Source organism: Hyperolius riggenbachi, chromosome 3 (assembly GCF_040937935.1).
Source record: "Hyperolius riggenbachi isolate aHypRig1 chromosome 3, aHypRig1.pri, whole genome shotgun sequence".
Classification (NCBI taxonomy): Eukaryota; Metazoa; Chordata; class Amphibia; order Anura; family Hyperoliidae; genus Hyperolius; species Hyperolius riggenbachi.
In genome coordinates, this window is record NC_090648.1 from 90,960,715 (window position 1) to 90,984,629 (window position 23,915).

At 45.7% G+C, this 23,915-nt stretch overlaps 1 protein-coding gene across 1 annotated transcript in view; it reads left to right on the forward strand.

Moving 5' to 3' along the window:
- The first annotated feature begins 7,374 nt into the window (after positions 1-7,374).
- Positions 7,375-23,915, forward strand: part of AKAP8L (A-kinase anchoring protein 8 like) — a 69,468-nt gene continuing 52,927 nt past the window's right edge. The window contains exons 1-2 of the mRNA XM_068274577.1: positions 7,375-7,499; positions 18,514-18,652. Coding sequence (XP_068130678.1) covers positions 7,445-7,499; positions 18,514-18,652 — 194 coding nt within the window. The 5' untranslated portion in view covers positions 7,375-7,444. The remainder of the gene's footprint in view (positions 7,500-18,513; positions 18,653-23,915) is intronic.

Consider the following 23,915-nt stretch of genomic DNA (forward strand, 5'->3'; position numbering starts at 1 on the left):
TCACAAGACAGTTATGTAGTGCGCTGAGCAGTTCTGCTGAAACCTGATCAGAAATTGGGTGGTGTAATCTGAACACTGCAAAAGCAGCGCTGGAGACTTGGGCGCAGCCTATTACGGTCCTATTAGAGTCTAATAGGAATTGTAACGTGGATAGTGGGGAATTATGTAATTTGGCTTCCAGCTATTCCTGGAAGGCGAATTAAAGTGTTTTAAAAGTAACATCAGCTCCGTCTTCTGACGGCGCCAAAGTTACTGACTGTGCACCACTATAGCCGTAATTCCTATTACGGTCTAATAATTAGACCGTAATAGGCATTACGGCTATAGTGGCGCAGTCAGTAACTTTGGCGCCGTCTGAAGACGGAGCTGATGTTACTTTTAAAACACTGTAATTCGCCTTCAAGGAATAGCTGGAAGCCAAATTACATCATTCCCAACTATCCACGTGGACCTGGAGGGGGAATAGTATTTAATGCCACCGGGAACTTGTGCAGCAGCAGGATAAGCCATATACCGGCTGTATCCTGCACCCACTTCTGCACAAATTCTATCAGAAAATAATTTAGAAACCTGATCGGATCTGTCAGAAATTACTGATTCGACCTGTCGACCTGACAGGAAATTGCATGGTGTGCACCAGGCATTAAACCCCCAATCATGGAGTAGAGGTAAAGGTGCCCATTAACAGTACAATTTTTCTCTAAATGCAATCTTTTAATGCGATTTGAACGATCGTAACTAATCGGAAGGCAGTTATCGATTGTTCACATTTACTGAACGATTCTTTTTTCAAATTTGATCATAAAATCCAACTTGTGGATTGATTTTATCCTATTTAGCACTCGACCAAAGAATTGTTCCTTATCGATTGTCTTCATAAATTGTACATTTTCTATACAATTCGATCATAAAAATCATGTCAAAAGATCGAATTTGGAAAAAATTCACCTATGGCACTTAAAGGCAGTCATACTCGGGACGTTTGTGACCCATGAGACTTCTCAAACTGTCCAGAATTTCAGGAACGGTTGGAGTCTTCCTGCAATGAGAGTTTGGTAACAATCCTGGCCATTAAAGGACCACTATCATGAAAAAGTAGGCAGTTAAAATCTGACAGAACCGACAAGTTTTGGGCCAGTCCATCTCCTCATGGGGAATTCTCAGGGTTTTCTTTGTTTTCAACAGCATTTCCTGAACGGCAGTTGCAAAGTCTAACTTACAAAATAGTGTGCAAGTGAGTAGGGAGGCTGTCTGGTATTTTACTATTTTGACAGTTAAACTGCTGTTCAGGAAATGCTGTTGAAAACAAAGAAAACCCTGAGAATCCCTATGAGGAGATGGACTGGCCCAAAACCTGTTGGTTCTTTCAGATTTTCCATGCAGTCCGTCTATACTCTCCCTCTAACCTCGCAATAATCTACCGCCCTCCTGGCCCTGCTTCCTTCTTCCTAGATCACTTCTCTGCATGGCTCCTCCAGTTCCTGTCCTCCGATATCCCTACCATCATTATGGGCGACTTTAACATTCATGTTGACACCAACAATTCTGCCGCCACTAAACTTCTGTCACTTACTTCCTCCTACGGCCTGTCTCAGTGGTCCACTGCTCCAACTCACTCTAATGGTCATACACTTGACCTCATATTCACTCGTCTCTGTTCTATCACTGATTTCACTAATACTCCTCTCCCACTCTCTGATCATAACTTACTAAACTTCTCTCTCTCTCCTCCTCTCTTCCTACCACGCTGCCTCAAGCACGCTCATATACACGCAGGAATTACCGCAACATAGACATGCAATCTGTCTCTGATGCCTTGGCACCTCTCCTCACACAACCATTCACTGACCCTGACTCAGCAGCTGCACACTATCACTGCTCAATTACGCAAGACATGGATGCAATCGCACCCCTCACCAATGTCCGCCCACACCGTGTCAGTCGCCAACCCTGGCTGACCAAAGCTACTAAACAGCTAAAGGGGTGCTCTAGGGTAGCTGAATGCCGTTGGAGAAAAAACTAATACTAATGAGGATTTCATTACTTACAAAAAAGAGTTGAACAAGTTTAAAACCGCTCTCTCTTCTGCAAAACAATCATACTTCTCCTCTCTCATATCCTCCCACTTGCACAATCCAAAGCGCCTGTTCAGTACTTTCAACTCCCTTCTCCGTCCACCCCCTCCTCCTTCTTCTTCATGCTTATCAGCTGAAGAATTTGAAACATACTTTACAGATAAAATTGCAAAAATCCGTAGTGTGTTTTCCATGCAGACATCAAACTCCATCTCCACTCCTCTTGTTGACTGCTCTCTTTCCAGTTTCTCTCCACTCTCCGAACATTCGCTCTCTTTCCTTATCTCCAAATCCCATCCAACCACCTGTTCTTTGGATCCTATCCCATCACATCTCATTCCACAGCTATCCACATCCCTCATCCCTGCCCTAACATCGCTGTTTAACCTATCCCTCTCCACTGGATTTTTTCCATCCTCACTCAAGAGGGCTGTTGTAACACCACTACTTAAAAAAACATCTCTAGACCCCACCGAACTTGCTAACTACCGCCCAGTGTCACTTCTCCCATTTGCATCTAAATTACTTGAACGCCACATTCATGCTGAACTAAGTCAGTATTTTTCTGCAAATTTCTTGCTTGATCAGTTCCAGTCTGGCTTCCGGCCAAACCACTCCACAGAAACAGCCCTCACCAAAGTAGCTAATGATCTCCTCACAGCTAAATCCAATGGCTATTATTCCATACTCATCCTTCTAGATCTGTCATCAGCATTTGACACTGTCGACCACACTCTACTCCTACAGATCCTTTCATCTATAGGAATAAAGGACCTCGCTCTCGCCTGGAATATCTTCCTACCTCTCTGGAAGGTCTTTCACTGTTTCTTATTCAGATCAGGCCTCCTCTTCACATCCTCTGTCTGTAGGGGTACCTCAAGGCTCTGTCCTCGGTCCCCTCCTCTTCTCCATCTACATGCACGGTCTTGGTAACTTAATTAACTCATTTGGTTTTCAATACCACCTATATGCAGATGATACACAACTGTACCTCTCGGCCCTCCTCACACGGGTTCCCGACTGCCTGCCCGCTATTTCCTCTTTCATGTCCTCTCGCTTCTTAAAACTTAATATGAATAAAACTGAACTGTCACGGAACAGCCATGAGAAACTAGAACGCAATCGGTTTATTGCGCCGATCGCCCTGGATGGTAGTCAGGCCAGCGATTTAGAGATTGACATTCCGGGTTTTTTTAAATAGGAAGTTTTTTTTCCCGTTAGCAGCTGGCAGGAAGACTGGCCCTGTGACTGCTGATTAAGCCAGAGGTGTAAACTCAAAGTTTGTCTAAGCTGATCTCACATTCAGATGTTAATTGAAGGAGCCAACAGGGCCTTTCATAGACAGAGATCCCAAGAAGCAGACACAGCTGGACTCCATTCAGGCTGACTCCAGCCTTAGCAGGAAGAAGTGAATGTACTATATAATCTTTTGCCCATTTACAGAATACAATAAATAGGGTGGTTATGAGAGCGGTATCATTGGATCCGTAGGGTCATGCTGGATCTCTCGATACCAGTCGAGAGGGGCCCGGGGCCCCTACAACCCAGGTATGAATCTACCCAGGACCCTGATCTGCTGCACTAGCCATGTCGGATATCATATTAATCTGTATTTTCCTCCAAGTATGAAGCTGTTACCCCCCTAAATGTAACGTGTATGGTTCAGGAGTTACAGCAATTCATAAGTTTAGCTCTAAAATCTCTCAGAGGGAATGAACTGTCATTTGCTGGTAGCTCAGAGGGGGCCGGCATTGCCACACCCCCAAACCAGCTTCATCAAAAGCACAGAGCCAGCAGGCGGGCTTGAGTCCTCCACCCTGAAAACATCTTGAACTCATCGGTGCCAGCTTGAGGATATGCTGGCATCCACCTGGTCTGAACTCTGAACTTTGATTGAAACCCAGAACTCTGATTTTTCCCACAAAAAGGACATCTTTCCAGAAACTAAGTATTTTTCTCCCTTCTTTTATTTTTTATACTGGCTATTACTGTTTTAATAATTGTTGATTTTAATAATTGTCTGTATATATTAATTATTTATATTGCTGTGAATAAAAGACTTCCTCCAAGTCATTCACTGTTCCGCTACCCTGCTTATCAGCACACACAGAACTGATCCCGGGTCTCTGAAGATACGCTACTGTTTGTTTGTTGTTGGCTAGACAGAATACCGTGTGTTTAACCGTTTTATTCGCAGGACTAGTCAGTCAGTAAATCGGGTCCACTGGCCCATACCAGTGGTGGTGGCAGATACCGTGGAATCGTGTGTACGTTGTAATTACCCGTGTCTCACAGGCTCCCTTCTGAGTTGTCTGCGGCTAATTCTTAACGGTTCCTGCGCATTGACTGCGACCAGAGTTCGCATGATCCGTGCGCTGGCACCGTTTAGAAGGCTAAGTGCGGTCAGCCACTAGGGCTCCTGTGACATGAACTAATAGTCTTTCCACCATCCCTGTCCACCTCTTTGCCTGATATTACAATAAATGTTAACAACACGTCTATAACTTCAGTTCCCAAAGCACGGTGCTTAGGGGTAATATTTGATTCTTCTCTCTCATTTACTCCTCACATTAACTCCCTAACCAGCTCCTGCCATCTCCAACTCTAAAACATAGCACGCATCCGACCTTTTCTCTCCCATGACACAACCAAAATGTTAGTACATGCTCTTATTATATCTCGATTGGACTATTGCAATATATTGCTTGGTGGACTTCCAACTAACAGACTAGCACCGCTCAATTCTGTACTGAACTCTGCTGCTCGACTTATTCATCTCTCCTCTCGCTCTTCCTCTGCTGCTCCTCTTTGTCAAGCTCTTCACTGGCTACCAATTAACAAGAGGATTCAGTTCAAACTCTTAACCCTAGCCTACAAAGCTCTCCACAATCTCTCTCCCCTGTACATCTCCTCACTAGTCTCCAGATACCAACCCAACCGCAATCTCAGATCTGCACACGAGCTTCTTTTATTCACTTCTATAATTACCTCCTCACATTCACGTGTACAAGACTTCTCACGTGCCTCACCCCTCCTCTGGAATGCCCTTCCACAACACATCCGCCACTCTCCCACCTTTGAAATCTTTAAAAGCTCCCTCAAAACCCACCTTTTCCGACAAGCATATTCTCTAGCTTAGGCCATGCACCCACTAAATAACCTAATTAAGTACATATACTGTATACTTCCCCACCTCGTTTCCACCCCATTCCTTTAGATTGTAAGCTCACAAGGGCAGGGCTCTCACCCTTTTGTGTCATGGAATGTTATTAATTTAATTGCTTGCACTCTGTTAAGCCTCATCTAGACGGGTAGATGATGCGGCGATGTGGCTTATCAATCGAGCAGCTGATGCGGCTCGATTGATAAGATCCGACAGGATGGATCTCTCCACCGCCGATTCCCTGCTCGTTCCCCGCGAGGGGACAATGGCAGGGAATCGAGCAGAAGATAGGCGGAGACGAGCGGGGAATCGAATCCGGCGCGCGAGCGGGGACGTGGCTAATCGAGCCGCCAGATCGGAGCCTCATCTACGCATGTAGATGAGGCTTTAGACATTTAAGTCATCATGTTAAATCAAATAGTAATCAGCAGTGCTGTATTTTGTATCAGTGTTCATATTTGATGTATATCATTGTCTGTATCATTATGTACAATACAATACAATAACATTTCTATAGTGCTTTTTCTCCCATAGGACTCAAAGCGCTTAGGCTCTCTCAGATTCAGTAATTGGTAGTAGGATGAAGTATTCACACAACAAAAGTTATAATTCTGCAAATGCCAAACTGAACAGGTGCGTTTTCAGTCTGGATTTAAACACGGCCAGGAATGGAGCTGTCCTGATCTGTTGAGGTAGGGAGTTCCAAAACATAGGGGGGACGGCATGACAGAAGGCTCTGGGACCAAAAGTTTCCAAGTGGACTCTGTGTATGACTAGATTATTAGAACCTGTGGATCTGAGAATGCGGGGATTGCTACGCAGCTGCAACGTATCTTTCATGTATCCAGGGCCCAGATTATTCAGGGATTTAAATGTCAGTAGGTCGATCTTGAATAGGACCCTCCATTCTATAGGTAGCCAGTGAAGGGAGTGCAGGACTGGCGTTATGTGGCAGTGACGGGGTTGGTTGGTTAGCAGTCTGGCAGCAGTATTCTGTATCAGCTGTAGGTGGTACAAGACCTTTTTTTGAAGGCCTGTGTAGAGAACATTACAGTAGTCCAGTCGGGATGTGATGAAGGCATGGACTAAGATTGGCAGATCTTCTGGGGAGGGGGGGGGGGAAATGAGGTGCTTGATTTTTGCAATGTTCTTCAGGTGAAAATAGGATGATTTCACCACAGCAGAGATTTGAGTTCTGAAGTTTAAATTCCCATCAATTAGAACTCCCAGGCTACGCACATGATCAGAGCTGCGTAGATCCGTGCCTCCTATTCCCAGTGATGAAGACTGCAAGTTAAGTTGTTTTGTTATCATGCTCTGCCCTCCTTATGTATTCCTTGTTTGTTTTCTTACATTGTACAGCGCCACGGAATATGTTGGCGCTTTATAAATAAATAAATAATAATAATTTTAACTGCCTACATAGTGGTCCTTTAAGCGACCCCACATAACCCCGAATCCCTGCATAGCGCTGTGACACACTCTGCCATCTGCAGGCCCACTGGTGGAACAGCTTCACTGGGGTTTACACGAGAAGCCTCTGCAGTGCTTATTGGTAGGAGCGCTCAGCAGGTAGACGGTGTAATGTCTTCCACTGCCCGGAAGCTCCCTTCCACACTGAGTAGTGCGCATGCCCAGTGTGAAGTTAATGATGCTGCTGGAGGTAAAATACTAAATATCTCTGCTCCCACACCTCTTACACTCCTCAAATTTTCAGGGTAGGGAGGGGACCCCCAGTACGACCTCTATGCCAAATTGCAGCCCCGAGACCCGCTTACAGAAACCTATCTCGGGAACCAGCGGGTTTTGGGGGGCTGCAATTTGGCATAGAGGTAGTTCGGGGGGTCCCCTCCCTACCCTGGAAATTTGGGGAGTGTAAGAGGTGTGGGAGCAGAGATATTTAGTATTTTACCTCCAGCAGCATCATTCAATAGGAACTGGCCGCACTGTCTCCTACTGCGCATGCGGGGCAGCACAAATCCACAGGCAGCGTAATCAGACACAACAACAGCACAGTAGGAACACATGAACACCAGAACGGAAGACTTATGCCGGAAGAGGCGGGACGGTGTCGGCCAACTAGATGTCACTAAGTGTAAGTGACACTGGCATCGCCCAATGGCGGGATTGGGAGGGCTGGGCAGGACCGAGAGCGCGCAGGGGGCGGGCTGAACGCTCGGAGACGGTAGCAGCCAGGCAGCGGAGAATGAATATGGCCGGACGCGGTAGAGGCGGTGGCAGCGGTTACCAATGGGGAGACGGTACGGGGGAGTGCGCTCATGCCTGTGTTTGCAGGAAGCGGTGACGTCACCCGAGCTGTGGTGTGCCGGGGAGGGGACGGCACGGTGTCCCCTCGTGCATTGCCCTCCGTTGCTTGTGGTAACAACGGCCTGCGGAGCTGCAGCGCTCTGCTAATGGCCGCCTGACATCATCTCTGGTCACATGGTCATGTTTAAATCCAGCTGGATCCTGGAGGGCTAAGGGACCGGCTCCTGATTGAGATCACCATAGTATTGTACAATACATATACTTGATATACAGTATGTGCTGAGGAGCCTGTGCTTGTTCTTTCATATGTAGGGATAGATAGTATTATCTGCCCCCTGGTAAGCGGTGCCAGCACTTCCTCTCTGTGATCACGTGGCTGGTCACATGGCTAAAATGTCAAAGGGACCCTTAGCTCACCAGGATGTAGCTATGTAATGGTAGGCAGTTATTGCTGCCTGGTTTGCCTTTGCAGAGATTTTAAATATGGGGTGCTTGAGGTGACCTGGGGGGGGGGGGGGGGGACTTGTAAGGACTGTCACTGCTACTTTATTTTACAGGAGACCAAGGGCCATATGCAATTAACTTTTTCTCCTAAGTGATTTTTTTTAAAACTTCTCAATAAAATGCATTTGAAATAACCTACAAGCAAGAGAATACTTAAAAATAGTTTGAATAGCACTTTTCCACCTACTTTTGGGCACTTTTTCAGTTGCAAAATGCTGAAAAGTTATTTTAAATAGAAGATGCTAAATTATCTAGTAGGAGAAAATTCAGGAGAAAAAGTTAATTGCATATGGGCCCCAGTGTTTAATGCATAGTACACATGATGCAATTTTCTGTCAGATTTACAGTCGAATCTGTTATTTCTGACAGGTTCGATCTCATACTTGATCATTTCATTTTTCTGATCACTTCTATACAAAATTGATCAGAAAAACATCAGAATCAGATCAGACCTGTCGGAAATAATTGATTAGACCGTCAATCTGCCGGAAAATTGCATTATGTGTTCTACGCATAAGGTTTGCTTGAAAATGCACGGATCAAAAACTGATCTATCTAAAAACGGATATATTAATAATAATAATAATGGCAGTATTTGTATAGCGCCTTTCTCCTGTCGGACTCAAAGCGCTTGCGAGGCAGCCACTAGAGCGCACTCAGTAGGCAGTAGCAGTGTTAGGGAGTCTTGCCCAAAGAACTCCTTACTGAATTACTGGCTTACTGAACAGGCAGAGCCGAGATTCGAACCCAGGTCTCCTGTGTCAGAGGCAGAACCCTTAACCAGTACACCATCCAGCCACATGGTGTATTAGATAATTTCCAATCAGATTGCAATAGATTTTGGGTATTTGTCAATGCAAAATCTATCGCAAAATTGATCTAAAACAATGTGGATGTCTACACACAATGCAATTTCTTATCAGATCACAGGTCGATCTGATGGGAAATTGTACCGTGTAGATGAGGCTTAAAGGGAACCTTAACTGGACGGGGGGTAAAGAGTTTCACTTACCTGGGGCTATTACCACCCCCCTGCAGCAGTCCTGTGCCCTCGGCGCCGCTCTGGAATCCTCTGGTCCCCTGCTGTCACTTAGTTTCGTTTTTGACGACTCACCAGTCGCCGCCCGCTATGCGTATTTTTGGACGCATTCACCAATGCAATTAGCGCTATTGCGGACCGCAACGCGTACAAAAATACGCGTTGCCGCATTCCGCACGCGTAGATATGCATCAACGCGTATTTTTGTACACGTTGTGGTCCGCAATAGCGCTAATTGCATTGGTGAATGCGTCCAATAATACGCATGGCGACTGGTGAGTTGTCAAAAACGAAACTGAGTGACAGCGGGGGACCAGAGGATTCCAGAGCGGCGCCGAGGGCACAGGACTGCTGCAGGGGGCTGGTAATAGCCCCAGGTAAGTAAAACTCTACCCCCCGTTCAGTTAAGGTTCCCTTTAAGAACAATCAGAGGTGAAAGTCCCTATGACGTTTCCCACTGGGTCAACTCAAGCACACTACCTCCGAGATTTCCTCTTACTTCACTCCCAAATGCAGATAGTAAATGAATCTCACGGAAGGGCTAGAAATCTTGAAGTTAAAGCCACTAGTTACTATTTGGTTAGCTGCTTGGGATAAACTGAACAAATCACTGTTTCATTTCCTCATTAGCATAGCGCTGCTTTGCTTTGTCTTAATCTAATGGGAGCAAAACATTATGCTGGGGATACACGGTACGTTTCTGTACCGTGTATCGACCCGCTGATCCGGCCAGCTGATAATATTCAGCTGGCCCAATCATGCTGCTCGATTCCCGCCGGCAAACAATGGCAGGGAATCGAGCGGCTGATAAGCACCGTCGGCGGGGGTTGATCCGGTGGCTAATGGGCCGCCGGGTCGACCCATGTATGCCCAGCATTACTCTTCTCACATGGTGATGTCATTCTTGGCCCCCCTGCAGTGAGAGGGATATGAAAGTTGCTATATTTATTTTCTTTATAACCATGCATGTTACCGGGTTGTCCTGCTGATCTGTTTCAGAAGGCTAGTTTCACAAGCGTTCCCTTTCCACAGATCCTTTGACTTTAATGACGTCCGTGGCAGAGGGACGTTTGTGAAACTATTGTGAATGGTTCGTGAACAATCGTTTGCGATGTTCACTGATAACTGTCACTGATTTGATTCCAGCAATACCTCTCGGTGTGCAATATGCTTGGACATCCCACTTGCGCAATGTATGTAAGCACAGCACACCAGTTGTAGATTAATTGCAACGCACTTTTATTGTGCAAACAGCCACATGTAACACTGGTGTGCTGATGGGATTGTGCTTACATACTAGTGGAGTGACATTGCCTATGTCGCATCATCAAGCACCCAGGACCTGACGGTGTGCCTGCTTCCTTGTGTGCATTGACTTGCGCAATGTAGTGCATTAAATGGGTTCAGCACTGCAATGCTTGGGTCCTACTACTTCAAAAATACTTTCCCAGAATGAGTATGCAGTGTAGATGCACTGACCAAAATATGACCACACTAAGGGGTTGATTCACTATCACTATAGCTCCCCTTTCAGCACGCTCAGCGTGCCTTATCAGAATAGCATAGCACCAATAGGCTGCCTGTCAAGTTTCTTGTCAAGTGACAGGCAGCTTATTGGGCCAATCAAAGTGCGGGGATAATGTCCTTTAAAGTGGTTGGACCTGCAGGGACTCGGGGCAGGATGAGTGGAGCTCTCGTCATTGCCAATTAGCAGGCATAAGTTTGTAGCGCTCGCTATGCTACTCTGATAAGGCACGTTAACTCCGATAAGGTACGCTGGGCGTGCAGTAAGGGGAGCTATAGTGATAGTGAATCAACCCCAAGTCCTCTTTTCACATGGGAGGCTGATGGCAGTGAATTTACAGCCTTTTAGCTGCTCCTGTGTAGTCTTGCTCTTACCAAGTAGCTACATACTTGTAGCTACTCTGAATTTAGATTTAAATGAGACATCTGTGACCGCGGGAGAAGGGGGCTTAACTTACCCATGCCGCTGTCTGATCTGTTGCGTTCCATTTATGTTCCACGACACTCTCCTGCTTCCTACTTCCACTCGGGAAGGAGGAATTGTAGGAGTGACGTGCATCGGATCAGACAGCCGCATGGGTAAGTTAACCCCCCTTCTCCCGCGGTCACAGCTGTCTAATTTAAATCTAGATTCAGAGTAGCTACAAGTACATAGCTACTCAGAGCAAGACTACTCCTGTGCACTCACCAGACACTTCTAGCATTTGGCATGGGCGGTGGAGAGGTAGACCCCATATTGAGTCACACCTCAGTGTTTGCTTCAGCCCTGCTGAGGTGCCGGGTAACAAAACTGTCACAGGCTGACATGGGTGGGGTTTCAAGCAGTGCTATTTGGCTGTATTTTACTACCATAGCACCCGAAAGGCGCTAGTGACCAACACACTGGACAGGATACTGACAAGTCCATCTGAAAGAGGCCCAACTGCATGTGTGCTTTAATCACCCCTGAAATAAAAAATATCAGCATGATGGCGGCAATTGTCGTTCTTTAAAGCGGAGTTCCCCAACCCTGTCCTCAGGGCCCACCCACAGTGCATATTTTGTAGTTAATTAGCTCCGTTGAGACGCTAATTACCCCACCTGTGCACGTTTATGGTTTCCTGTAAAACATGCACTGTTGGTGGGCCTTGAGGACGGTTGGGGAGCTCTGGTTTAAAGGACACCTGAAGTGAGAGGGGTATGGAGGCTGCCATATTTATTTCCTTTTAAACAATACAAGTTGCCTGGCTGTCCTGCTGACCTCTTTGGTGGCAGTAGTATCTAGATCACACACCTGCAAAAGGCATGCAGCTAATCCAATCAGACACCTCTTAACTGCATGCTTGTTCAGGGTCTATGGCTAAAAGTATTAGAGGACACATAAAGTGTACCAGAGCTGATCAAAGCTAAAAGTTTTATACATACCTGGGGCTTCCTCCAGCCCATAAGCTTGGAACGCTCCCACGCTGCTGTCCTCAGCCTTCTGCAGTTCTGGTACCTAGTCCCGTAACTTCAGCCAGTCAGACGTAAGAGAAGTGCGCTGTTTACGTATCTCTCCAGCAGCCGCTGGAGAGATACGTAGAGAGCGCACTTTTCTTGTGCAGACTGGCCTTGACTGACTGAAGTTACAGGACCCGGTACCGGAGCTGCAGACAGTGGAGGACAGCGGCCTGGGAGCGATCCAAGCTTATGGGCTGGAGGAAGCCCCAGGTATGTATAAAGCTTTTAGCTTCGATCAGCTCTGGTACGCTTTAAGGAAAAGGTCTGCACACCTGACACAATAACAATATAGCCAGTGACATCAATGGGTACATGTAGCTGACAGAGGTCAGGATATGAGAGGAGTCAACAGAAGTATGAATGAATCAAGAAGCATGATGCATACAACAAGGTGCAATACAATCTTATGCAGAGAGGCAACAAAACATGCTACTTATAACAATATGACCCCATGCCAAAGGTCTACCCTGACACCACCGTTACAGGGTGACCCTTTTTCAGAGGGTATACAATAATTGCTCCCAGCCAGGAAAGACTGTTGACCCCTCTCATATCCTGACCTGTCAGTAAGGGCCCGTTTCCACTAGCGCGGAAACCGGGCCGAATCCGCAGAGTTTCACCGCAGGCAAATCGTGCGGGTAAACTCTGCCATAGGAAACCATGGCGCTGCCGGCCAAATCGCTTACCTTAGCGATTCGGCCGACATTGCCATCAGTTTGTGTGCGGGAGACTGCGAATCCTATAGCCGTGAGCGTTCCTGCAGACCAGGAAGTGCCGCTGCGTGCGGCGCTAGTAGAAACGGACCCTCACGTATGCCCTATTAAAGTTTGACTTTTGATATTCTGCTCTACTACTATTTTTTTTTTTTTTTCATTACAATTCAATACAAATCTATTTGCATTTATTAATTGCTGGTGTGCAATTTTCATGATCATGATTATAAAAGTATTAGAGGCAAATGATCAGCAGGGCTGCTAGGCAACTGGTATTGTTTAACCAGTTCACCCCCAAGGGTTTTTATCCTAACGGACCAGAGCAATTTTTAGTTGTCAGCGCTCCTCCCTTTTATTCCCTAATAACTTTATTACTACTTATCACAAGAAAATGATCTATACCTCGTTTTTTTCGCCACCAATTAGGCTTTCTGTGGATAGTACATTTTGCTAAGAATTTTTTTATTCTAAATGCATTTTAATGAGAAAAACAGAAAAAAAAAGAAAAAAAATCATTATTTCTCAGTGTTCAGCCTTTATAGTTTTAAAATTAAACATTCTCCTGTGGATAAAACAAACACGTTTTATTTGCCCAGTGGTCCCGATAATTAAACCGTTTAGATTATGTCCCTACCACAATGTATGGCGACAGTATATTATTTTGAAATATAAGTGGTTATTTTTCTGTTTGTTCTGGCCATAATTACAAGCCCCTATGTAATAAATTAAAATTAATTTTCCCCCATAAAATATAGAATAAAAAAAGCTGAGTCCCTAAGGCAACTATTTATTTTATTTTTTTAAGCTGATTTTTTTTTTTTTACAAGTGTTTTTTTTGGGGGGGAGGGTTGGAAGTGTAATTTTATTAATGATGTGTATATACTTAAAAATGTATGTATTTTGTAAGTGTAATATACTTTTTGGCCACAAGATGGCGCTGGTGAACACTCATAGGACGTGTTCACTTTTTTTTTTTTTTTACACACTTTATTAAACTGTTACATTTCCTGTTTATGTGAATGGACGTAGCCGCTGTTCGCGGTCACGTCCATTCACTCCAGGCACTGCGATTGGGTAGAGGACTGTTCAGTCCTCTTCCCCAATCGCCCAGCACAGGATCCCGACGGTAATGGCGGCGGTAGCGGCGGACACACGGCGGTAGCAGCGGCGGGAATGCGCGACGTATTAAAACGTCATGTTGCTGTTAATAGCGGTAAGCATGACGTTTTAATACGTTAGGATGTCGGTAAATGGTTAAAGGGAAATAAATGACAACCTTCTTATCCCTTTCAGTTCTGGTTAAATAGGAAATAAATATGACGGCCTTCATCTCCCTCACTGCAGTGTCACGGTAACTAGCCCATATCAGACGTGGGCGAAGAGATGCAAGTCGCCTGCAGCCAAAGACACGTTGCAGCTCCTGTATTTGTTTAGTTGAATCTCAAACTGTGTACAATTTGAATACAAACCCCCAGATGTTTGCAACTTGTTGCCCATCTCTGGTCCATATACACTGCTTACACTAGTAAGGACTGGAGTTCCAAGAGTTAAGGTGCCCATACACTCGTCAGATTGGCAGCAGATGGATAAGAAATGCATCTGATGATCTATCTGATGCAGTTTTAGAAAATTTTTTACCAGGATAGAATTCCAATAGATTTCAGTTTGAAATCTATTGAAATTCGATCTGATGGCATTTTTTTGCCATCAGATTTCCATTAAGGCCAATGCAAACTGATAAGCAATCTCATCAGATCGACCTAAATTTTCCACCCTGCCAGTTCGATGGAAATCCATCGAAATCGATCGAAATCGGCCATCGATCGGTCGATTGGCCAACCGATTTGCAAACGATCAATCGATCGGTCGGCCAGAAAATCGGCTGAGTGTATGGGCCCCTTTAGATGTAGCGTGATAGAGCTCAGATTCTAAAGATTTTTAGGTGGACTCTGGAAATCAGATAGTTAAATCCATTTGATCTGAAATTGTGGGAGTTGAGCATTAGCAACGAATCCTTCAGATACCCAGCACCTGAATTGTGTGAAGATATGAATGTTAGTAAGCCAATCTTGAAGAGGATTCTCCAGTACACATTCTAGTGCTAAGCTGATGAGGAGGTGAAATGGGTGTCTGTGGTGAGAAAAATATGGAATCTGCCATATTGATTTCCTTTTAAACAATATCAGTTGCCTGGTAGCCTTGCTGATCTATTTGGCTGCAGTAGTGTCTGAATAGCACCAGAAACAAGCATGCAGCTAATTTTTATCAGATTTGACAATAATGTGACATAACATGATCTGCTGCATGCTTGTTCAGGGTCTATTGCTAAAAGTATTAGAGGCAGAGGATCAGTAGGATAGCCAGGTAACTGGTATTACTTCAAAGGAAGTAAACATGGCAGCCTCCATATACCACTCATTACAGTTGTCCTTTAATTAACCTGTAACTAATGTCATTCTCTTCCTGATGTAGCAGAAATGTGGATTCCGGGTGAAATTTGTGCTCAACATTAATCTTTACAACATTAAAAACCTTACAATCTAAATTTCATCCCTTGTTTAACTGAAATAAATGGTTTTATGTATGTTTGCCCGTACTGGGATTTTTCTTGCTATCTGTTCTTGGGCACAATTATGCGTGAAACCAGAAGGCCTAGTTTGTATGGACAGTTTTTCTGCATTAATGCTAGGTACACAACATACAATTTTGTGTTCGATTGTTCGATACATAGTTTCCGACATGTCCGATCTTATCTTCGATCAATTTTCTGATCGATTTCACATAGAAGTGAATGGAAATAGATAAGAAAAGATATAAGAATTGAATCGGAAATCGATCGGACAGAAAATCGTCTAAAAAACGCATTGTGTGCACCCAGCATTAGGCCCATTCACTCTAGAAGCGCTTTTCTCAGCGCTTTGATTCACGCTTTTTAAAAATCACTCCCATTCACTTTTTTTAAAATCATGGTAAAAATCGCAGCGATCGCGTACGTGAAAATTGCAGCGATTTTTATTTATTTTTTTACACCAATTTTAGTGAAAGTTAATGGGAGCGATTTTTGAAAAGCGCTAATCAATTACAAAGTGCTCAGAAAAGCGCTTCTAGTGTGAATGGGCCCTAATAGTGTAAAATTCCCATTTTCTTGTACGCCTGTCACTTTTTTTGACCAATGAATGTGTGCTTACTGAGGACTTGCTGGGGACATCAACAGCATTCACCTGTAAAGCCTGGTATACATGCTAGACCAGGGGTCAGGAACCTCTTTGGCTGACAGAGCCATAAACGACACATATTTTAAAATGTAATTCCGTGAGAGCCATACAATATATTTCAAACTGGGACAGTAAGGCTCACACCCCTGTTGCCATGGTGATGTGTGTACAGTTGATCCGCCAGGCAGCAGAAGTGTCAGACACGTCTTCAGCTTCTCTTGGGTTTCAGCAACATCAGCAATTTCCCTGAGAGCCAGACAGGAAAAATACTGACTAACAGCTTGTACAATTAGCTAGCTTGACTTGGGAGTTGATTCACTTTGTAGGACAAGATCCGCGCACTTTGATTGGCCCAATAGGCTGCCTGTCACTTGACAGGCAGCCTATTGGGCCAAAGTGCAGGGATCTCGTCCTACAAAGTCACTGGGCCAGACAGGGTCCAGAGTGGAACAATTGGAGCAGCTGTTCCTTTTGGGGTAGCGTGAGTAAGTTAGTAGTTTTATTTGCACTGCCACACTAAGCTGCGCTGCTTGAGCAGTGTAGCTTAGTGAATTAGCCCCTACTGATTTGTATGTGAGCCAGATGTAGCCATCAAAAGAGCCACATCTGGCTCCCGAGCCATAGGTTCCCTACCCCTGTGCTAGACGGATCCCGGTCAGGGCTGCCTCTGCAAAGAGTCTAACCTGGATGTAGCAGCCTCCAATCCCCTTCACTGCCTGCCTCAGCCAGCGATCAGCTCAGTGGCTCCTCCTCCCCCCCTCCATAGCAACAGAACGTGTCACTTGGAGGCTAGCAATGTGTATGTACAGCCTCGGGTGTACAGAGTAGCACTGGTGTGCATAGAAAGCACACATTAGCATGTACTATACTTGTTTTTGTAAAGAAGTGACAGGTGTACTTGAAAAGGTAGCTTTTTAACCGTTAAGAGTTGGGATGATCAGTAAGATGCAAATATTTCCGAGTTTATGCAAATTAGTATACATTTGCATAAAAATGTACATTTGCATAAACTCAGAAATATTTGCATATCATTGATCATCCCTAGTTAAGAGCCCTGCACATTATTTAGTGTTCCCATTTTGCTGCCTAATGCAGCTATGCAGAGCGGCGCAGGGAGCTTCTTTATATTTACCTGCTCCGTGCAGCTGGATTGGCTTTTCCTCTTCATCCACCCGCGGCGCTGCACTCCCAGCATCCTCTTTGGCGTACCGATCACATGATATGACATAATTGTAATCCAGGGGAGGGTGTCAGTGTTGCAGTGTCACCCGGTGATGAAATGGACTCTTCCATCACACCACTTCCACCAGCCCCAATTCATTAACTTTAAGGGCCCATTCACACTTGCTAAACGCAAAACGCTAGCGTTGAACGTGAAAAAAAACCCATTCACACTTGGCAATTTTTTAGCGATTGCGTTTAGTGCTTCTATAGCACTGAAACGCGATCGCCAGGAAATCGCCTGAAAATGGTGCAGGCTAAACGTTTGTGTTTGGCGATTTGCGTCAATCTCCAGCGATTAACACAAATTGCCCAAGTGGGAACGGGCCCATTCGGTTTTATTGCACTAGCGCTTTAAAAAGCGCTAGCGCTTGAGCGTTTTGCCGAAATCACTGGCAAAACGCTCTAGTGTGAATGGGCCCTTACTGTCTTTAATATGGATTCTAAGTGGTGATAAATCATTAAGTATTCACTAAGCAATTTACCTTATGCATTCCTTAAATTAAGGATTGATTCCTAACATTAAGAATTCAATCTGGTTTGAATCCTTAATTTAAAGCAAACCTGTGAGATTAAAAAAAAAACATATACTGTACTTGCCTCGGTAGAGGGAAGCCCCTGGATCCTTCAGAGATGTCCCCCTCCACCTAAGACGTTCTTGCGCTAGAACCTCCGAAACTTGCAGCCATAGAGCCTTCCAGTTTTCTGTCTGTCCCGTCATTCTAGCGCTATTCGAACTGCTTGGCCAAATAGCTGTTGGGAACTCTTTGGGCAATCTTCAGAACTACTCACGTCCCTGAATAGTTCCGAGGTTAAACCTATCCATACTGTGCATGTATGTTTGTGTTTGCATGCGCTCATCTTCAGACTTACTGGAGGGCACAAGTAGTTCCGAAGGCTGCCTAAGGAGTTCTGAACAGCTGTTTGGCCAAGCAGGTCAAATAGCTACACCCGGGGATGTTGGTTTAACTGTGGAGCAGACCGAGGATCGGAAAGGCTCTATGGTATCCAGAGCCTTTCCTCTACTTGGGTAACTATCAAACCCAAAGTGAGTTTCCTCTACTGTCCTTTAGTAGTTCTTTTATTATCTGGTTATTGACACTTGCTTTTCACTATTGATACAGCATATTGATGTGTGTGTATTAATGATGCTTGTGTTTGCTACTCACATCTGAAGTTCTTGATCTGCACTTGTTGCCTCTGCTGCTTCTCCCTGTCCCTGTGTCTGTGTGGCTTTCCAGGCTTTCATTTTAGTTATCACAGTTTTTAAGAAAATATTTAAAGAAACCTCTTTCCTGCTGTTCTCTTAAAGGCTATGATTCCTACAAATATGCCTATGACTATGGTCATGATTCCGCTGGCTCATATAATTTTGTGTCAGATTCCTGGATGACCACATACCCGACGTCCTCTAATGATGGAGCAAAACATATGGGACCTGGCAGAGATAGGTAACATGGACATCCTTGACAGAAAACCAAATGGGCGGGTCTATGGAAACTGGAGGAGATGGAACTGTGCTGACCAATAAGATTCCAGCTTTCCTTTCTCAAGTCTCGAAGGGTGACAGCTGGTTGTTACGGGCAGCAAAGGCATTGTTTTCTCCAGTTTCTAACTTATACATAATTTTGAGTTGAATGTTTAGATTTGGTGATGACTGTATGTGTGTGTTGGGGTGGGGGATCTATAAGCCGAGAGCCAGACTGAACAAATGCCATATTGTTGTGATTCAGCAAGTTTGTCTTATGTTGGGGCATTGATTGAAAATACATACCGTAATTAAATGTAGTTTAAAGCAAATGTGTCCTAAATCTGAGTAGTTTATGATGAGCGTATTAAGAAAAAAATGCAGATTTGGCCGTTAGTCATTGAAAACTGCTTATCAAATATCAGCGTTCTGTAGATGACAATGCCATTCAGTATTTTTCAGAGATTAAGGTTGCTGTAATCAAGTGATGAGAGATGCGCGGGTAAGCTTCCTTTGGTCTGAGAGAACCCATCTATCGGGCCAGTCGGCAAGGCTTGGGAGGTTAAAGGGTGTGGTAATATAAAAAAAAAAGCAAAAAGTGAATATTTAATAATATGGGAAATTGTAATGCACATTTAATAATCAAGGCTATGAAAACTCCAACTCCTTAGTCTAATACTTAAAGAGAGTCTGAAGCGAGAATGAGAAACAAAAAAAGGGGGAGCGCTCTGAGAAATCAGTCAACATAAGGCAGAAGAAAGGTGGAATGGTCTCACCTAGTTGTATTGTGGCTAGCACAGCGTGCTCAGCCGCGATGGGCAGTTGTCCCTCTAAGCCAGCCGGGGACCAGGCTTTCCGTAACGACAGGGCGGAAGTCCGTGACGTCACCTTCCCAGTAGTCCTAGCGGCAGTTGCTATGGGGACCTAGACGCTTCCTCTAACACACGCACGGAAGCGTGGTGAGCAGCGTCTGGTCCTCCGTAGTGGCTTGGAGGCAGAGTAAGGGGAGTGATAGTGCAAAAAGCACATATGCGGGGGATGAAGTAAAATAGTTTAACCACATAACGACCGCCCCCAGCCGATGGGCGGCGGCAAAGTCTGGGCCCAAACGACCGCAATACGCCCATCGGCGGGGGCGGCTGCGGGAGTGGCTATGCGGCGATCGCGTCATTCGTGACGCGATCAGCCGCCGGGGACTGGCTCCGCCCCCCGTTCGCCGTAACCCGCCGGCCGTTCGGAAGCGCCGGCGGGTTACTGGCATCCGGATCGCCGCTGCAACAGTGTATAATAGGCTTTGTAATGTATACAAAGCCTATTATACTGGCTGCCTCCTGCCCTGGTGGTCCCAGTGTCCGAGGGACCACCAGGGCAGGCTGCAGCCACCCTAGTCTGCACCCAAGCACACTGATTTCCCCCCCCCCCTGCCCCCTGATCGCCCACAGCACCCCTCAGACCCCCCCCTGCCCACCCCCCAGACCACTGTTTGCACCCAGTCACCCTCCTAATCACCCATCAATCACTCCCTGTCACTATCTGTCAACGCTATTTTTTTTTTAAGTCCCTAATCTGCCCCCTACTCCCTCCTGATCACCCCCCCACCCCTCAGATTCTCCCCAGACCCCCCCCAGACCCCCCCCCCCCCGTGTACTGTATGCATCTATCCCCCCTGATCACCTGTCAATCACCTGTCAATCACCTGTCAATCACCTGTCAATCACCCGTCAATCACCCCCTGTCACTGCCACCCATCAATCAGCCCCTGATCTGCCCCTTGCGGGCAATCTGATCACCCCCCCACACCAATAGATCGCCCGCAGATCCGACATCAGATCACCTCCCAAATCCATTGTTTACATCTATTCTCTCCTCTAAACACCCACTAATTACCCATCAATCACCCCCTATCACCACCTGTCACTGTTACCCATCAGATTAGACCCTAATCTGCCCCTTGCGGGCACCCAATCACCTGCCCACACGCTCAGATTGCCCTCAGACCCCCCCCTTATCAATTCGCCCGTGCAATATTTACATCTGTTCTCCCCTGTAATAACCCACTGATTACCTGTCAATCACCCATCAATCACCCCCTGTCACTGCCACCCATCAATCACCCCCTGTCACTGCCACCCATCAATCAGCCCCTAACCTGCCCCTTGCGGGCAATCTGATCACCCACCCACACCAATAGATCGCCCGCAGATCCGACATCAGATCACCTCCCAAATCCATTGTTTACATCTATTCTCTCCTCTAAACACCCACTAATTACCCATCAATCACCCCCTATCACCACCTGTCACTGTTACCCATCAGATTAGACCCTAATCTGCCCCTTGCGGGCACCCAATCACCTGCCCACACGCTCAGATTGCCCTCAGACCCCCCCCTTATCAATTCGCCCGTGCAATATTTACATCTGTTCTCCCCTGTAATAACCCACTGATTACCTGTCAATCACCCATCAATCACCCCCTGTCACTGCCACCCATCAATCACCCCCTGTCACTGCCACCCATCAATCAGCCCCTAACCTGCCCCTTGCGGGCAATCTGATCACCCACCCACACCAATAGATCGCCCGCAGATCCGACATCAGATCACCTCCCAAATCCATTGTTTACATCTATTCTCTCCTCTAAACACCCACTAATTACCCATCAATCACCCCCTATCACCACCTGTCACTGTTACCCATCAGATTAGACCCTAATCTGCCCCTTGCGGGCACCCAATCACCTGCCCACACGCTCAGATTGCCCTCAGACCCCCCCCTTATCAATTCGCCCGTGCAATATTTACATCTGTTCTCCCCTGTAATAACCCACTGATTACCTGTCAATCACCCATCAATCACCCCCTGTCACTGCCACCCATCAATCACCCCCTGTCACTGCCACCCATCAATCAGCCCCTAACCTGCCCCTTGCGGGCAATCTGATCACCCACCCACACCAATAGATCGCCCGCAGATCCGACATCAGATCACCTCCCAAATCCATTGTTTACATCTATTCTCTCCTCTAAACACCCACTAATTACCCATCAATCACCCCCTATCACCACCTGTCACTGTTACCCATCAGATTAGACCCTAATCTGCCCCTTGCGGGCACCCAATCACCCGCCCACACCTCAGAACGCCCTCAGACCCCAGCCCTGATCACCTCGCCAGTGCATTGCTTGCATCTATTTCCCCCCTCTAATCACACCTTGAGACACCCATCAATCACCTCCTGTCACCCCCTAGCACACCTACCCATCAGATCAGGCCCTAATTTGCCCCGTGTGGGCTCCTGATCACTCGGCCAAACCCTCAGATCCCCCTCAGACCCCCTTCCGATCACCTCCCCAGTGCATTGATTGCATCTATTTTCCCCTCTAACCGCCCCCTGAGACACCCATCAATCACCTCCTGTCACCCCCCTAGCACTCCTATCCATCAGATCAGGCCCAATACATCCTGTCATCTAAGAGGCCACCCTGCTTATGACCGATTCCACAAAATTTGCCCCCTCATAGACCACCTGTCATCAAAATTTGCAGATGCTTATACCCCTGAACAGTCATTTTGAGAAATTTGGTTTCCAGACTACTCACAGTTTTGGGCCCGTAAAATGCCAGGGCAGTATAGGAACCCCACAAGTGACCCCATTTTAGAAAGAAGACACCCCAAGGTATTCTGTTAGGTGTATGATGAGTTCATAGAATATTTTATTTTTTGTCAAAAGTTAGCGGAAATTGGATTGTTATTGTTTTTTTCACAAAGTGTCATTTTTCACTAACTTGTGAGAAAAAATAAAATCTTCTATGAACTCACCATACCCCTAACGGAATACCTTGGGGTGTCTTCTTTCTAAAATGGGGTCACTTGTGGGGTTCCTATACTGCCCTGGCATTTTAGGGGCCCTAAACCGTGAGGAGTAGTCTAGAAAACAAATGCCTCAAAATGACCTGTGAATAGGACGTTGGGCCCCTTAGCGCACCTAGGCTGCAAAAAAGTGTCACACATGTGGTATCGCCATACTCAGGAGAAGTAGTATAATGTGTTTTGTGGTGTATTTTTACACATACCCATGCTGGGTGGGAGAAATCTCTCTGTAAATGGACAATTGTGTGTAAAAAAAATCAAAAATGTGTCATTTACAGAGATATTTCTCCCACCCAGCATGGTTATATGTAAAAATACACCACAAAACACATTATACTACTTCTTCTGAGTACGGCGATACCACATGTGTGACACTTTTTTGCAGCCTAACTGTGCTAAGGGGCCCAAAGTCCAATGAGTACCTTTAGGATTTCACAGGTCATTTTGAGACATTTGGGTTCAAGACTACTCCTCACGGTTTAGGGCCCCTAAAATGCCAGGGCAGTATAGGAACCCCACAAGTGACCCCATTTTAGAAAGAAGACACCCCAAGGTATTCTTTTAGGTGTATGATGAGTTCATAGAAGATTTTATTTTTTGTCACAAGTTAGCGGAAATTGATATGTATTGTTTTTTTTTTCACAAAGTGTCATTTTCCGCTAACTTGTGACAAAAAAAAAATCTTCTATGAACTCACCATACTCCTAACAGAATACCTTGGGGTGTCTTCTTTCTAAAATGGGGTCACTTGTGGGGTTCCTATACTGCCCTGGCATTTTAGGGGCCCTAAACCGTGAGGAGTAGTCTAGAATCCAAATGCCTCAAAATGACCTGTGAATAGGACGTTAGGCCCCTTAGCGCACCTAGGTTGCAAAAAAGTGTCACACATGTGGTATCGCCGTACTCAGAAGAAGTAGTATAATGTGTTTTGGGGTGTATTTTTATACATACCCATGCTGGGTGGGAGAAATCTCTCTGTAAATGGACAATTGTGTGTAAAAAAAATCAAATAATTGTCATTTACAGAGATATTTCTCCCACCCAGCATGGGTATGTGTAAAAATACACCCCAAAACACATTATACTACTTCTCCTGAGTACGGCGGTACCACATGTGTGGCACTTTTTTGCACCCTAAGTGCGCTAAGGGGCCCAAAGTCCAATGAGTACCTTTAGGATTTCACAGGTCATTTTGCCACATTTGGTTTCAAGACTACTCCTCACGGTTTAGGGCCCCTAAAATGCCAGGGCAGTATAGGAACCCCACAAATGACTCCATTTTAGAAAGAAGACACCCCAAGGTATTCCGTTAGGAGAATGGCGAGTTCATAGAAGATTTTATTTTTTGTCACAAGTTAGCGGAAAATGACACTTT